The sequence below is a fragment of the Coturnix japonica genome, chromosome 6 (genome assembly GCF_001577835.2).
Source record: "Coturnix japonica isolate 7356 chromosome 6, Coturnix japonica 2.1, whole genome shotgun sequence".
In the NCBI taxonomy this organism is placed as follows: Eukaryota; Metazoa; Chordata; class Aves; order Galliformes; family Phasianidae; genus Coturnix; species Coturnix japonica.
Genome location: NC_029521.1, coordinates 24587199 through 24602716, shown reverse-complemented (window position 1 = coordinate 24602716; position 15518 = coordinate 24587199). Strand labels below are relative to the sequence as shown.

At 42.8% G+C, this 15518-nt stretch overlaps 1 protein-coding gene across 2 annotated transcripts in view; it reads left to right on the top strand.

The window, feature by feature from the left end:
* Positions 1-1173: 1173 nt before the first annotated feature.
* Positions 1174-15518, top strand: part of CCDC186 (coiled-coil domain containing 186) — a 31998-nt gene continuing 17653 nt past the window's right edge. The window contains exons 1-3 of one of the 2 annotated variants that reach the window (XM_015867349.2): positions 1188-1307; positions 3767-3854; positions 13333-14041. In XM_015867349.2, coding sequence (XP_015722835.1) covers positions 13350-14041 — 692 coding nt within the window. In that variant the 5' untranslated portion in view covers positions 1188-1307; positions 3767-3854; positions 13333-13349. Of the gene's footprint in view, positions 1308-3766; positions 3855-13332; positions 14042-15518 lie in introns of both variants that reach the window. The other variant, XM_015867348.1, reaches the window with a different exon arrangement.

Sequence of the window (15518 nt, the reverse complement as noted above, 5' to 3'; positions counted from 1 at the left end):
AAAGGACAGTCTAAATAACGTGTCATGAAAATAGCATTTTCCTGGTACGAGTTACTCAGAGCAGCTGTGTAATTACAGTCACGCTCAGGAGTGAACCATACCCTGTGTTAAATCAGACACACCAGGAAGGGCCAAGGCTGCAGCACCAGCACCGTGCCCACTTCCTGGTGCACCCTGAAGACTCGCAGCAAGCCTGAGAATAAAATAGTTACTTAATGAAAGCGAATCTTAATGAACAAAAGAATAACTCTTTATGTAACCTTGCCATTATGTGGAATTGCATCAGCTTGAGGTAATGACATTACAACAGGCTGTGCTGCTGATAGATGCAGCGGAGGGGAGTCAAGCAGTGCTGCTCCCAGCCATGAACTTTCAGCTGCAGCGGTGCCAGCTGAGCCTGCAGCACATTTTATTATGACCTGTTTGTACATGTAACCCCTCAAAAATAGGGATGCTGCCACTTCCCACACCTGAAGCTGACAACATAGGAAGGATTGCAAGCCCCTGTGGTGGGCAGAGCTATGAAGATGCTGCGTATAGTTTAACAAGTTCCAGCTAGAAACCGAGAAATCACATCAACGCTTTTATTTTCTTAGACAAAAGAGCCCAAAGACCCAACTGTGACCTCTCAGAAAACCAGGGCACATTCTGCTGCTGCCTCTGCATTGCAGAGCCGATGCCTGCAGGGCAGGCTGAAGCATATGACAGTGCTTTAGGTGAGTTCCTTCACTCAGAAATCGCCTTCTGTCCCATCTGTGCACGCTGAACACGAGCTCGCCAAGAGCAAAGGTAATGCAATCATTCCCATTTAATTTGCAGCACTTCAGGGAGAGGCTCACCGAGCGTTATCTTTCCCTGTATATCTACAGCTGCCTCCTGGGGTTATGGCAGCGTTCAGACGGAAATTCGCCACAAGTTTGGTGCTCTGAGAGAGGCAGAACCGCCTGAGGCACAGCGCTGGGGCTGCGGAGAGCCGAGGGGATGAGATGCCTTTCTCATCTGCCTGAGGGAGAGCTCTGCTGAGGAGCCACATAAGGAACGCTGGTGGGGCTGCGGGCAAATCTATGTTGATTTTAACTTACTTTTCACGCCGGATCTCCATTACTTCTACCCCACCCTCACCTGCTCCCTGCCCGCTCTCATCCCCGCCCCCCCTCCGAGACTCCGCCCCCCTCAGGTCCGTCCGTCGCGCCGCCCGCCGCCGCCATCTTTGTTGATGTGTCAGGCCGAGCTGCGCGGCCATGGGGCGGCTGGTGCCTTCACCTCCAGCCTCGTAGCGAACAAGGGTGGGCCGCGGCCGGAGGAGGGTGAGTGGGAGTGGGGGTCCTCGCGTGCTGCCGGCTCTCGGCCTCACTGGGTTCTGTAAGGGAGGCGGCGGTCTAGAGGGCCGGAGTGAGGTGGGTCGACTCAGGGCTCGGGGTCTGGCCGGGGCGGCTTCATGGGAGCAGTCGGGGGCACTGAGTGAGGCCGCAGCTCGGCTGGGAGGTGACACGGGTGTGGGGCGCTCAGCTGAGCCGGGGCTTCCCTATATCTGCCTGCTGTGCGAGCCGCTTTGTCTCTTGACAGCTTTCTCGGTGCTGGTAATTAGGTCGTACCGTCTGGTCTGTGGTGTGCTTTGATTTCTCTGTGTGGTTACGAAGATTAGCAACTGGTGTTTTAGTAGGAAGGTTATGTTCCGGAGCTTGCTGCAGTGCTGCGGTAGTGTCCTTGTTTCTGCAGATGGCATTTTCAGGAGCTGCCTGAAAAGCTTCTTCCTGGGTTTGGAAGCTGGAGACTTTACTGCGACTTCAGTGAGACGGTTATGGTGTTGGAATGTGGGTTTGGGCTTACGGCCTGGCAAATAGCCTGCCAGGGTGGGTTTGATACAGGTGTGGGGAGGTTGTGGATGCCCCGTCCTTGGAGTTTCAAGACCAGTTGTACGGGCCCGCAACTATCATAAAGTGGTGTTTGGTGGCCCTGCCAGGCAGGGGGGTTGGAACTACATGATCCTTGAGGTCCCTTCCAACCCGGGTCATTCTGTGATTCTGTGTGTGTGTTGCAAGGAGGTTGTGCAGAGCTGGTGAGGATCTTGTGTGGGACTGAAATCTGTAGGTCAGATGGGAAATGGAATAGTCTGCCTCTTGTTGTTGGTTTGCTGTATGTTGTAGACTTGGTTTTCAGGAGCTAAAAGGTGATAATCAGAAAAATCCACATCTGATCACTGTGGTTTGCTGTATAAGGTTACAGTTGCAGCAGCATGAAGGACAGCTGTATTTTTATATGGAAAAGGAAAGGTAATTGCTCTCATTATCAGCTCCTGAGAGCTGCTGCTGTTCATTTTAGAGATGGCAGAGCTCTAAAAACATAAGAAACTTGTTTGAAGGTTCTTCGAGACGCAGTCCAGCCCATTTATAATACCATCCATTTCATTAAAAAAAAAAAAAAAGTGAACTCGAGTCCTTCCCTTTCTGTAATCCTTCAGTTGTCCTTTCTTGTCTTGGCTTTAAAACAGTATTTTCTATTGTTTTAAAGGGCTTACTTGATTTGGTATTGTTGACAGATATTTATTGGTATGGTGAGATTTGCTCTTTCAAAGCTTCAAGAAGAGGACTGAGAAATCAAAGAACACAGAGAATGGTTTCTTTAGTCCTAATAGCTGTGTTGCTTATCAGTACCCTAAGCTAATATTGAACTTCCTGAAGTTGGCTTTTTAATGAGCTATGAAAAAATAGTAAACTTTTTGATGGATACCCAATTGCTTTTAGGTAAAAAGCAATATGCTGAATGACTAGTCTGCAATTTTTGTTAATCTCTGTGCTCCTGTAGTTGGTGATGTCTGTACTCTGTTTTAGCATGTTCTGAACGTATTTTTCTTTGCAAAAAATAATTTTGGAAAGCCCTTTGGATAACTTTATCTTCAAACCTGAGACTGAGACTCTCAAATGAAAGCAAAAAAAGTCTCCTTGGAAACAAATCAGCCTCTGAAATGCAGGAGAAAATCTGACTTCAAGAAGTGCTTGAAATACTGTAGGTAGTAGTTCCTCTTATATTAATTAGCAGAAGTTCACAGAATCACACAATGACCCGGGTTGGAAGGGACCTCAAGGATCATGTAGTTCCAACCCCCTGCCTGGCAGGGCCACCAAACATACACCTTTACTAGATCAGGTTGCCCAGGGCCCCGTCCAACCTGGCCTTGAACACCTCCAAGGACGGGGCATCCACAACCTCCCTGGGCAGCCTGTTCCAGGGCCTAACCACTTTCCTAGTGAAGAACTTCCCCCTAACATCCAACCTAAATCTTCCCTCTTTTAACTTAAAACCATTTCCCCTAGTCCTGCTATTATCAGCCCTTTCCAAGAGTTTACTCCCCTCCTGGGAGTAAGTTCCCTTCAGGTATTGAAAGGCTGCAATGAGGTCACCTCGCAACCTTCTCTTCCCCAGGCTGAACAAACCCAACTCCCTCAGCCTGTCCTCATAGGGGAGGTGCTCCAGCCCCCTGATCATCTTTGTGGCCCTCCTCTGGACCCTTTCCAAAATCTCCATGTCTTTCTTGTACTGAGGGCTCCACACCTGGACACAGTACAACAGATGGGGCCTCACAAGAGCCGAGTAGAGAGGGACAGTCACCTCCCTGTCCCTGCTGACCACCCCTCTCCTTATGGAGCCCAGGATCCCATTTGCTTTCCGGGCTGCCAGAGCACAGTTCATTCTCTTTAGAGCATACAGTTGATTCATTCGGGTCTTTAAAGACTTTTTTGTTTCTACCTGTTTATTTTTCCCTCAGGGATGCTGGAGAAACTCTGCAAGGAGATCAGATTTGGAAACAGTAGTGCCTTCCCATCCTCAGGAGTGGTGGTGTTCAGTAAGCAGAGGTCAGGCAGATGACAATGCTGTGATTGGTTGTGTGTTCTGGAAATGCCCTTTGAAAGTAGCCATGGATTGCAAATATGCTGGCATTTTCAATGCCCATCAAGCTAAAACCAGTATCTTGCGTGACACTACAGTGTTGTAAGGTCTGTCAGTGCTCTAATTTGTACCTTGCAGACAAGACTTATTACTCAGTTAACAAAGGAGAAGGCCTGTCATAGAATGTGTGCTTTGTCTGTTTTGATCTCAGTCATAATTTGCATTCCTTTCCTTCTCTTAATACGCTGTTTTGCACATATCAGTGTCAGAATGTGAATGCAGACATGATAGTGGGAATAGCTAGCTGGCTCCTAACTTAGCCTTGGTCTGAATGGAGTTGGAGGTGTGATGCTGAACCTCCTATGAGGTTATAGTGGTGCTGTTTCTGTTTGCTGCAGTGTTGGAGGCGAGACCAGTTGGGTTGGAAGAGTTATGTGCTGAAAATACTAGTGACAGAAGACTACGAGTCTGTGCATGATCCCTTAATTATTGAAGTATTTTTTGTAGCTTGAGGTGAAAGGACCCTGTTAGTAAATAGTTATTTCCTGAGACATGGGAAACTAACCCTGTGTCTAGTATGCGAAACAAATGAAAACCTCAGCATCTCAGTGCACCCAGTGACTTGTGTTATAATGGAGAATGAACCCAATCCCACTTGTTAAACCTTAACAGGTAAACTTTATTTTGGAGATGTGCTTTTACTTGGTTCTGTATGTGGAGTTAATGTAACCATATTATTAACCACTGGAAAGAGATCAGGAGAAACATAGTGATACCTCGAAGGAATGCATTCAGTGCTCAACTACTTAACTTGTGACTTAAGCAGAGTTGAAATATGAGTAATTCTTGTCTTCGAAAGGACTTGACTCATGCTAAAAGAATTGGCGGTGATACTGAGCTTTGTACCTTGACACTGCCACGGGGCCACAAGATCAGCATTTATATAAAGGTTTAAAGAAAAATAATTGAGCTTAAGTATTAAACTGATAGAAGCAAGGAAATCTGGAGTGTATTCGCTGTGTATACACTCACATCTGCTTCTCTCTCTTCAGAAATTGAAATCAAAGCAAGTCTTTGTGTGAGCTGCAGCAGGGAGCTGTGTCAAGTTATGCCTGGTCTGGAGAACTTGGTGTCCCAGCACACAGTCTGCTTTACTGCTGCTACAGTGAGTCACACGAATCCTGGCTGCACTGGAGTCCTCCAGCTTTTCTGTGTGGATGGGACTGTTGGTACATCAGCACTACTGGCTGATACCTCATTAAGTCCTGCGTATTTTGCTTAATTTAGAACCGGTATCTTATGTTTGGTTTAAGGTGAATGTAAATTAGTGGTGTGAGAGTCCAGCACAGGTGTGAGACTCTAGTGGTTTACTTCTGTTCCCTACGTGGTACACTGATGGCCTTCCTGTATTTCAGTTGCACAAGACCTCATGGCCATCCTCTGTCAGTTTTGTGTGGTAATCAGGCAGTGTTGGTGAGCATCATCTCTTCTGAAGCTGTTCAATTTCTGTCTTTTAAATATTTTGATGCTTTTTCAACTCTGTTCCTTATTCTGTTGTTTCATCCCTTCTAAAACTGGGTAGCTTGCTGCTTATGTAACCAAGAGAACAGGTGGCTTTTTTTTTGGCTTTGAGTTTATATGTCAGTTTTTAGTTTATGTGAAGTATCTGGCTCTGTGAAGCTTTTTATGCCTGTCCCTTTTGATTTAGCTGAATTGCACAGTGAAGGAGATGAGTTTCTCTTACTTTAGTTTGCCGTGAGTTCAGAAACCAATTCAGATAGGGAAGGTTAGTGAGTTTTACAGGCTGTCTGAAGAGACTGTTCCTTAAGGGTGTTTACTCAGATTTTTATGATGAATCTCCAGTGGAGATTACTTTGGTGTGATGCCATCTAGAAAAGCAAAATAAATAACAACAACCATTGGTCCAACACAGAGCTTGTGAAAGGAGAAATACCTGAGAAATAATGATTTCAAGTTACAATGTAGAGATAATTGCTGTGAAGGGAATTGGAGGGGGCAGCTCTGTAGGTAGCTATAAATATACTGACTTTGTTTAAAGGTGTGTGGTGTTTACTTGGTTTATACTACAAGCTACAGTGGCACTGTGACTATATATACACATACCATATAATATGTTGAGGTGACATCCATCCCGAGATCCCTACCTCTGGAAATGTGGGCTTCTTGTTTCAGCAGCACCAGATTTTTCTGTTGCTTATCCATTTGCCTGGTCTAATCGTGGTACTTCATACCCTGCTGACTCTTGGCATCATCAGTTCATGAGCCATGGGATGCTTAATCACTTCTCCCCTTGCTCCCCACCTACGCTCTGCAATGTGTCATTGCAGCTTTGGATCATTGGACTTCAGTCCATTGCTTAAAGGAAGTTTGAGTACTCTGTTGTGACAGATATGAAGATGGCTTTGTTAATTTAGGTTATACTTCTGCTTAAAAATAAGCATTTTTCCCTAATACTATGAAACTTTGGATGCTTTTCACGTTTCCAGAAGCGGAGAGCACATGTGGTCATGGCTAATGATGTGAGAACTGTGGTTTTGTGGTGGTTTTTTCTGTTTTTAAACTGTGTGTGTGCTCAGTTGGGGGAGAGGAGGTGATGCTGCCTTTGCCAGTGGATCTGCTACAGGGCCTCATAGCACAGCTATGGGGGAAAGCATCTACCTGACCATGATGCATACCCTTTATTGTTGAAAGGAACTGATGTAATTGATTGCAGCTGACCACTGTATTGTCTAATGGGTGGTTGGGTATGTCTGGTGTTCAGTAAACTGCATTTATCATATTAACTTCATGTTAACAGAACATTTACTCCTCTTTCAGAAGCTTATGTGCCTCAGAGTCACTTATCTCAATACTTTTCACTGTTAAAACCCACTCTGCTTTGAACAAGTCTTTGTTATATGTGTGCACTCCAGGAGCATTACTCCCTCCCTCCTTTTCTTGTTCCCCTTTCTCAACTGTGTAGCTACACTTTGCAGCCTAAATATGTTCTTTTTCTGTTCCAGCAGTGATTTTTATCTCATGGGACCTTAACAGCCGGACTGTTTGCATTACAGTATCACCCTAGGCACACACTTCTGTCCTTCTTTGCTCTATTTCTGGTAAAAGTCCAAATGTGACAGTTCCTAGGTGACAAGATGCCGTTCCCTTTTATTGTCAGTAAATTTTCTTTACAGCCCAACTTTGAAATACTTCTTATAGTTCTGTAGTTTAGTTTCCTTTAGAAGTGTTTTGAAATTGGGTGAAGATAAAGCCTCTTTGTTCTCCATTATTTAGAAGGTAAGAATGGTGGGGCTTGGCCCAAACTATGTGTTTTATAATATGTAACATTAACAGTTCATCTGCTTAGAAAGTTCTTCGTGGTTTGGGATTTAAAAGAGTTATGTTTGTGTTTCTTAAGGAGACCAAAAAGGCGGTTAGAAATGGCACGGTATTGAATTAAAGTGTACTAAGTTGTTAGTGCATGTCTGTAATATTAGGCCTGTGGCCTGTAGAAGGCTGTTTCCCCCTTTGGGGGTTGTGCAGACAATGGGAGGCACATGGAGGGAGAATTACTTTCATTGTGTGTTACCTTTCGGTGGCTGGGAATTATGTAGCAGAATGAAGATTTCTAATGATAGAGTGGATTACCTGATGGACAGCCCAAGGCAGAATGTGTTCAGAACATCTTTAATGAGTAGGTTGTATGTACTTGTCAGCGGAGGAAAAGGGAGGATTGCATGTTACAGAAACAACTTTTTTTTCCATGAATGGGCTCTGAATTGAGAATTTGTTTTTGCTTTATGATTGATAATAGGCAGAAGGAAGCAGAAGAGGAGAGCAGGAAGGAGAAAATGCTTTAGCTGTGAAGTTAAAAAGATAGTTCTTAACTTTCTGTTAATGCAGAGAAAATACAGAATTCTTACATTTTCAATTGGTGTTCTTCTAGGTGAGTTGAATGGAGGGATTAGAATGGTGCCTCGATGTAGCTATTGTTTGAAATATTCTTGATTCATAACCTTGTTAATAGAGTTGTAGCTGTAGAAACCCTCCATTGCTAGCATGTGTGCTGATAGCCAAGCATTTATTCATAGGAATGTCAAATCATGTCATATATATATATATAATGTCACTTGTCATATATATATATATACACACATATATATACACATACACACACACATATATATACATACACACACACTAATAGATCTTGGGTTAGTAAACAGTTACATAAATGTTCACTGATATCATCGCTGGCTCTGCTGGTAATTCTTTTTCTACTTCCCTGTAAAAACAGAATTATAAACAAGTACCTAACTGGCATAATACATCATCATAGCAAGGATACTGTACTGTGATTATATATGCACGTTATTTCAGAGGTCAGACTAACGTGGTGTAGCACGTTGTGTGTTCAGGTTGCAGAAGTGAGAGCAAATCTTGTCTAAGAAAAAGAGCTGCTGGACTTATCTGCTTAGCAGCTGGGTTTAATGGGACAGGTTAAGACCTTTATCTTACAAGCTGGTAGTGTACAGATCAGGTCTGTACTGTTAAAGTAGCTAAATATTAAACGTTATTTGACTTGATTTTTAAGTCATTTTAAACCTTGAGGTAGATTACTTGCAGGCAGTGGAATGTAAATGGACATAATCCAAATGAATTCCAGTAGACTGTAAGTTTTGACTTCTTACATGCAGTAGCTTGGCAAGCATTTTTGTACAATCAGACCTTATCTATGAGTAGCCCCTGAGGCCAGGGCTTAACAGTCTCTTACAGCGCCTGCTACTGAAGGGACCTAGAAGAACTTTTCTTTTTTTGTCACTTTACATAATAGTGTGTCAAGTTATTTGATGTTCCCTATAGATCATCAAATACCGATCTTGTAGCAGGTGCTTAACTGAAGAACTTGAATGTCTGTCACATCAGGGCCTTTTATCACTTGATTAGCAGTGTATAGAGGATGTTTCTCTGTTCTAAAGTCAGCGAGTGAAAAAAATACTGCTCATTTCCTGAGTCTTGCTTGCTTTCACATATGAATGTGAGACATGTCTTCCTTTAGAAGTCGCTGTGTTGTTCATTCATTGTATCTGCAGGCTAGCAAAATCTTCCTGATTTTAATCCCAGTCAATTTTGCTATCAGCAATTTGGCAGACAAGCACATCACAGTTGCAGTAGTATGAGAGAAGGCTGCAAGCCTTACAGCGATAGCCATTAATGTTCTGTGTGCTGTGGCAGAAGTTAAACTACTTCTCCAGGTTCTAATGTAATATTTAAACTGGATATAATGTGCTGATCCAGATTTAAACTTAATTATTGCAAATCCTGTGAGATAATGGAGGAGGACTGCGTGCTTTGAAGAACACATCGGCGAGGATCAAAGCAGTCTCTACAAAAGAAGAAAAACCAACCAACCCAAGTTTTGCTTTTTGTGAACGTGACAGTATCGTAGTGTAAAAATGCAGTGAGGCACTTGGGTGTGTTGTGCTCAGTTCCTGGGCCCAGTGGGGCTGTGGTGGAGGCTGACTAGGTGGGCATTCCTCCTCATATCAACAAGTTTAGAATCAGGCATTACCTCTCGCTTTGCTTTCTGTTTCTTATCTGTAGGAAGACACAGCTGCCTTCTTGGCTTTGTGCAGTGAAGCAGGAACCTGATACAGTTGTGTGCGCATAAGGAGGTGTGAGAACAGCTGGGAGGAGGGCAGCTCAGGTCCTCTTTGTGAGTGCCAGGTCAGGGAGGGAACCTCACAGCCAGAGCTACATAGCACGTGTTGCACTGAACGTGGTGCGGCACACTCCAGAGGTGACTGGGTATTCCAGGCATGTAGGCAGGCACGCTGGGGCTGGGTCAGTCCTGAAATGGTAATTGGAGAAGTTTCTGCCCTGGGCGTTTCATTGAGACCTGGTGGTGATTACATCCTGCTGTGGTGCAGGCAGCAGAGGGGTGGTGTGCTGCTGTTGGATCTCATAGGGAAGTGATGGAAGAGCAGGGTACCTCTGCTGTGCTGCTCATTGAGGAAGGAGCAGAGCAGCTGGTCGAAGCTGGAGAATGTGGTGTGCACCTGGCAGTGCTTGGCTTTCACTGATTTCTAGGTGCAGGCCTGCCTTCATGCATAAATAACATAGTGCTAAGTGAAGCAGTTGATTTGCATTTTACATTGTTTACGACACCTTCTGAAGATAAAGTATGCTGAGATCACCAGCATGTCTTCTTTTCTTCATGCAGTATTGGGTAAGAAATTGAAACCACAACTTTATTATTTCTCTTAATTTCGGAAGATTCATTTATAGCAATATGTGAGATAGTAGAAGGTGGATACAAAACATAGAAAAGCCACCAGTTACTGTCTAATGAGGTACCTTGCATGGGGTGTGCTACATTTGCATGTTGTGAATCGGCAGCATTTCATTTCAGCAGGCTGCAGCTGGGCTAATGGCATTGATGTTGTTAAGTTACTTTAGCATGAATTTTGTGTACAAAGCAGGAGCCTTTTCTTGACAGTCATTACTGCAGTTTTCTGTCTGGTCTTATCTACTATATTCTGGTGCCTGAGGTGGATGTGACAAACCTGGGATATGCAGGAGACCTATTTTATGGTCAAGGAGGATTGGCAGTGGTAGTTACTCCAATATGAAGATAAATTCTGATCCTGTGGTTAAGTTTTATTTCTATTTAAAGATAGTAGTTCAAATTTGAAAACTTGTCCTATTTGTTGGCAGTAGGAGGAGGAGAATTGTTTAGGGCATGAGCAGCTTCATACGCATGTGAGTGGATAAATGTAAAGTCCAGTATTTTGGCATTGGAAAGGCCGGGAATGCCCAGAATACAAGTTACTATATTAAAAGCAGCACTGAAATGTAGAACAAGTCTGGAAATACTACATGCTGATAGTTTACTCTTCATGCTGTAACAGATTAGTGTAGTATCTGTTTGAACTCCCCACAAGTTAATTCAAAACCTATGCTTTGTTCACAGTTGATAATAGCTTGATAATAGCTCATCGTACATGGAGTCAGTGGTGTTTTATTGCTTGGTGATTACTTGAATTATGCAAATAATTTTATTTCTGCTTCCAGAGAGATTAGGCTTAGTCTCTAATATTAATTCACAGTCATGTTTGCTGAAGGAAATAACAAGATGAAAAATTAGCGTTCTTGCTAATGTATGGTTTCTGTTTTTCACCTGTTGCTGTCTTGCGAAGATAAATACCATCTGGTTTGCTGACTGGATGTTTTAGGCATGATGAGCAATGTGGAAGTTCCCATGCCTCATTTTACCTCCTCTTTTCCTGTGGGAGTTAACTGAGCAGCTGGGCAGCAGCGAGCAGCTTTGAGGCAGTAGTACATCTAACAGCTACACGTTTGGGGGATTTGATACCGCTTTAGCAAGTACTTCAGAAAGGCTTAAAATAAGCCAAAGGTTCTCTCTGATCATCCCAGAGGAAGTGCCAGCAAGAACTTACACTACAGTGACTGTGGTAGGAAAAAGACCTGCACCTTGGCTTTATGCTAACTCAGTGACTGTGTGTGGCCAGGCCTGCTGAGTGTGGGGCTGCGAGCTGTGTATGACAGGAGTGTGAACAACTGCATCATTTGCACGTTATTTCATGGTTATTGACTGTTAAATCCGCCGGGCTCAAATCATTATTTTTAACAGCTTTTTAATTAAGTAGGAGGTAGTTCTGTTCTGCTGCTGTCAAGCTGAATAATTTTTCCTCTAGCTGCATTCATTTGCTTTGCTGATATAGGCTGTCTGTGGGTTTTGTTTGTTTTTAGAACAACAGCATCACGCTGTGATTTCATTACTGGGAGAAGTTATCAGAAAGGAGCTGGATACCCAAAGAGCAGCTGTTTTGGCTGCGCAAACAAAGTGGATGGATTTGTTGGCTCCAGGACTGGCTGAAGTGTAAATATTTGGAAGCAGAGGAGAGGGGTCATGGATTTTACTAATATCAGAGGAGATTTCCTTGTAAATCTTGTGCAGTTTTCACAAGTTTTGCATGGATTGTTGTGTAAAAACACCCGCATTCTCACCTCTATTTTCACTTGTTGTTTCTATCAGTTTGGCCTGTTCTAGAGGGATGTATCATTCAGATTTGTTTTGAAACCAAAAAGATGTATTCTGCTTGTTACTGTAAGGTGTAGAATTCTCTTCTGATGATTTGTGACTATTGCCACAGCACGTTCCCTGTCATATTCTCAGCTCTGCATTCAATTTACACCTCCCTCTCATTGATGAACAGGTGCTGGGTTTGGGTACTAGCAGTGGGGCTTGTTTGCTAGGACTTTCTGGTAGAAACAGCTCAGCTGAGGCTGTAGCTTTTTTCCTTATCTGATTTTCTTCCAAATAGTAGAAGGTGACAGTGGTAGCAATAAGTCACAGATATAATGGAATTTGTGTATCCCTCTGTCTTAATGGCATAAGGCGCATTACTTAATGTTGGTTAATAAGGCAGAGGCTCTGGAGAAGACAAGCAGTACAAAGGGTTTCCTTTCAGATTGAGTCCAAGTGCAGCTCAACAGCTTTGTGAAACATGAGAGAGAAAGCAAGTATGAAAACATGCCTCATGTTGCAAGGTGGCAAAGTTGCTTTTGATGTAATTGTTAGAAAAGCAATGTTGAATTTGTAAATTAAAAAGTGCTTCTGTTATACATAGACTACTGGATACAGTATTAGCAGGACAAGATTGCATCTGAAAGTTATGAGTGCTATAATGAATTTCTGCTGATGGAAATAGTGTGTTAAGAGCTTCATGTGCTTGCTAAAAATGCCAGCAGTCTTTCCAGACACCTGACCATCTGGGATACTGAAAAAGATGCAGCATTATACTCAGGCTCTTCCATAAACGTTCTGGTTTTCTGGATCACGGTATGGTGTCCTTCTAAAAAAAGCACTTCCTACACAGCCTTTCAACTCAAGTTTTTGCTCCGCAAGCTACTTTTTGAGAGCGCAGATCTGCTGCAGACCATCTGTGCTCATCCAGAGGGATTTCAGTAGCTTGCAAGTGGATGTGGAAAAGAGAATCTCACTGTGAGCTTGTTCCTTCTTCTGAGTTATTGGGTACAGATACATTGGACTGTATGACTAAGTAGGTGAGGATGTGGCAATAAGGAAATGTATTCTCCTGGCCTAGATGCAGGAGTCACCCTGCTTTGTTTAAAACAAAGACTGAGAGAGAGCATATTACTGCTTTCAAATCACACATACAAAATAAAAGCTATGTTTCTAGAGTCTTTTTCACTGTCTGATTTCTTTTTTTAATTTATTTTCCCCAGGAGTGATTACTAGCACTCCTTCTGGTTTAAAATTATTATTAATTCTAAAAACACTTGTCTAAATATTTTTGCCTGTTGAATTTTACCTTCCAGTAGCCTTTCTTGCTTCTTTCTCAATTTTTGTTTTGATTTGGATCGTAACATGTTGTCTAATATGAGTTGTTGTTCTAGATTTCTGAAGGAATACGATGGAGGAATATTCACCAGGAATGCAGAGCACGCTGGAGCCAGTCGGTCTGTCAGAGGAAGCCTCTTACCAGTCCTCAGACAGCAAGAAGCCGAGTGAAACATCGGGAATGAAGGACTGTTCAAGCATCAATTGCACTGGAGGTGACGCTGGTGTTTTGGAAGCAGAACCGAGGTTGTCATCCTTGGACCAGGATTCAACAGCTGCTGACATGAGTGGTGGTGGAGGCCTGACGGAAAGGCAGGAGCAGCAGTGTGCTATTCTTGACCGCAGTGAAGGGCAGGACTGTGGTGCCAATACCTGCTCTGAAAGAAGGATAGAAGGCTCCACGGAAACAGGGTGTTTATCTAGTGAAGAATTTGGAGGAGATCCAAAAACTAATCAGACAGAGCAATCATTGATAGAACTACTTCAGGAGCTAAGGGAGGAATCGGACTTTGTGAGAAAATCTAGTGATAAAATCTATTCAGAAAGCCCTTATGACACAGACTGCACCAAGAAGCTTATTTCCACAATACAACAGACTTCTTCACAGGAGGATTTGCTGAAGGAAATAGAATCTGAACTCTTATCTACAGATTTTTCCAAAGAATGCAAATGCCCGAATGGTGTGAGGAAGGGTGAGCGTGCCTTGGCCGTGTTTGATAAATGCGTGCAAGATAAATACCTGCAGCAGGAGCAAACTATAAAAAAGTGAGTGTTTCAATATTCTCATCAGAAATATTGAGCTATATACCAAACAATTTCAGTTGTGTGAATATGGCCTTTTGTTAGGAAACAACTAGTATTTTGTGAGTTGTTTGAAGCACAGTTAATGGCTTTTAAGAATTTTCTTTAAATGAGGAATTATTTTTACCTAGTGTGTATGTACTTGTAAGGAAAATATGTGCTTAGGTTAAACTTTGATTCCTGTTTACAGAACTGGAAATGAGTGTGATGTTCTTCAGAAGAGACATTCTTGTAACATAGTAGGGGAGGACATCAAAGGGAGTAAAGGACAGGCAGAGACTCCCAAGAAGTATAGACTGTGTTCTCTTGTACCTTACCAGTTAACCTCTGCCATAGAATGTGAGGAAAGTCAAGCTTGGATATGTATTGTTAGGCAGTCAGTAATTGTTGAGGGGGAGTGGGAATTTGAACTGCTGTTGGGTGTGTAGATGGTTCTAACTGCAGAAGGTGGGAACAAGTTAGTTAGGTTTTATGTGTTTACAGTAAACTCAAAGGCAGGCCATAAATTTTTCACAGCAGTGGGTCACCTACTTACAGACAAATTCACATGTAGGTACATGTATTTACTGTGTATGTACACAGTTTTTTTTAATGTAAGCGTATCTTCAGTTTCTCTTTATTTGCCAGCTGGTATCCGTGGAGTAGTGACTTTTGAGGACTCACCTCCAGAGTGCAAAGCTGCTGTGGAGCACTCTTATGTTTGGTTCAGAGGACAGTGAGTGGTTGATTTTTGTCCCTTTGCTTATGATCAGCAGTATTTCCTCTAGCATTGCTCTGGAAATACCCCAGCTGTCTTTTTTTATCAGAAATGGGATACATAAGTGCGCAACAGTTGTGTGAATCTCAGTCTGCTTTTAGGATCTGTAATCTTGGAATATTCAGTACTTCTGAACTGTTTCTTAATCTAAGCTTTCTTTCACTGCTGGTGGTTTTGAAGTCTTTGTAATGTTGAGGCCTTGTTTGTTTAAAGATCTTTCTTGAAAGGGAAGCTAAAGATGAAAGTATGTATCTAAAGGGATTTTAAATATCTTGTTTGAGTAAATGGATGCCTCTCACAGATTCATGCAATTAGGGCCCTAATTTGCTTAAGTGCTTTTGAAAATATCTGATATTACCTGCATCTTAAACATTTAATTCATTTGAGACTTCTTCTTCAGCAACTCTGACAATACTACTTCTGAGTTTTGTGTGTGACTGCCTTATATTGCAGTGCTGGAAGATCAAGCAAGCATTTTACTGTTGAGGTGTTAGCTTAAACTGAGGCTTCAAACAGCTGCGAAAGAAACAAATCATAGCTTAGAAAAGAACTTTTTAGGAGAATGAGCATAGACACTGTCATTGTTGCTTAGGACTTAGAAAATCAGGGTTCCATTTCCTACCAGCTTCTCAGCTTCATTCTGAACAGTTCATGCCAGTTCACAAAGGAATACAGCATTTGTGT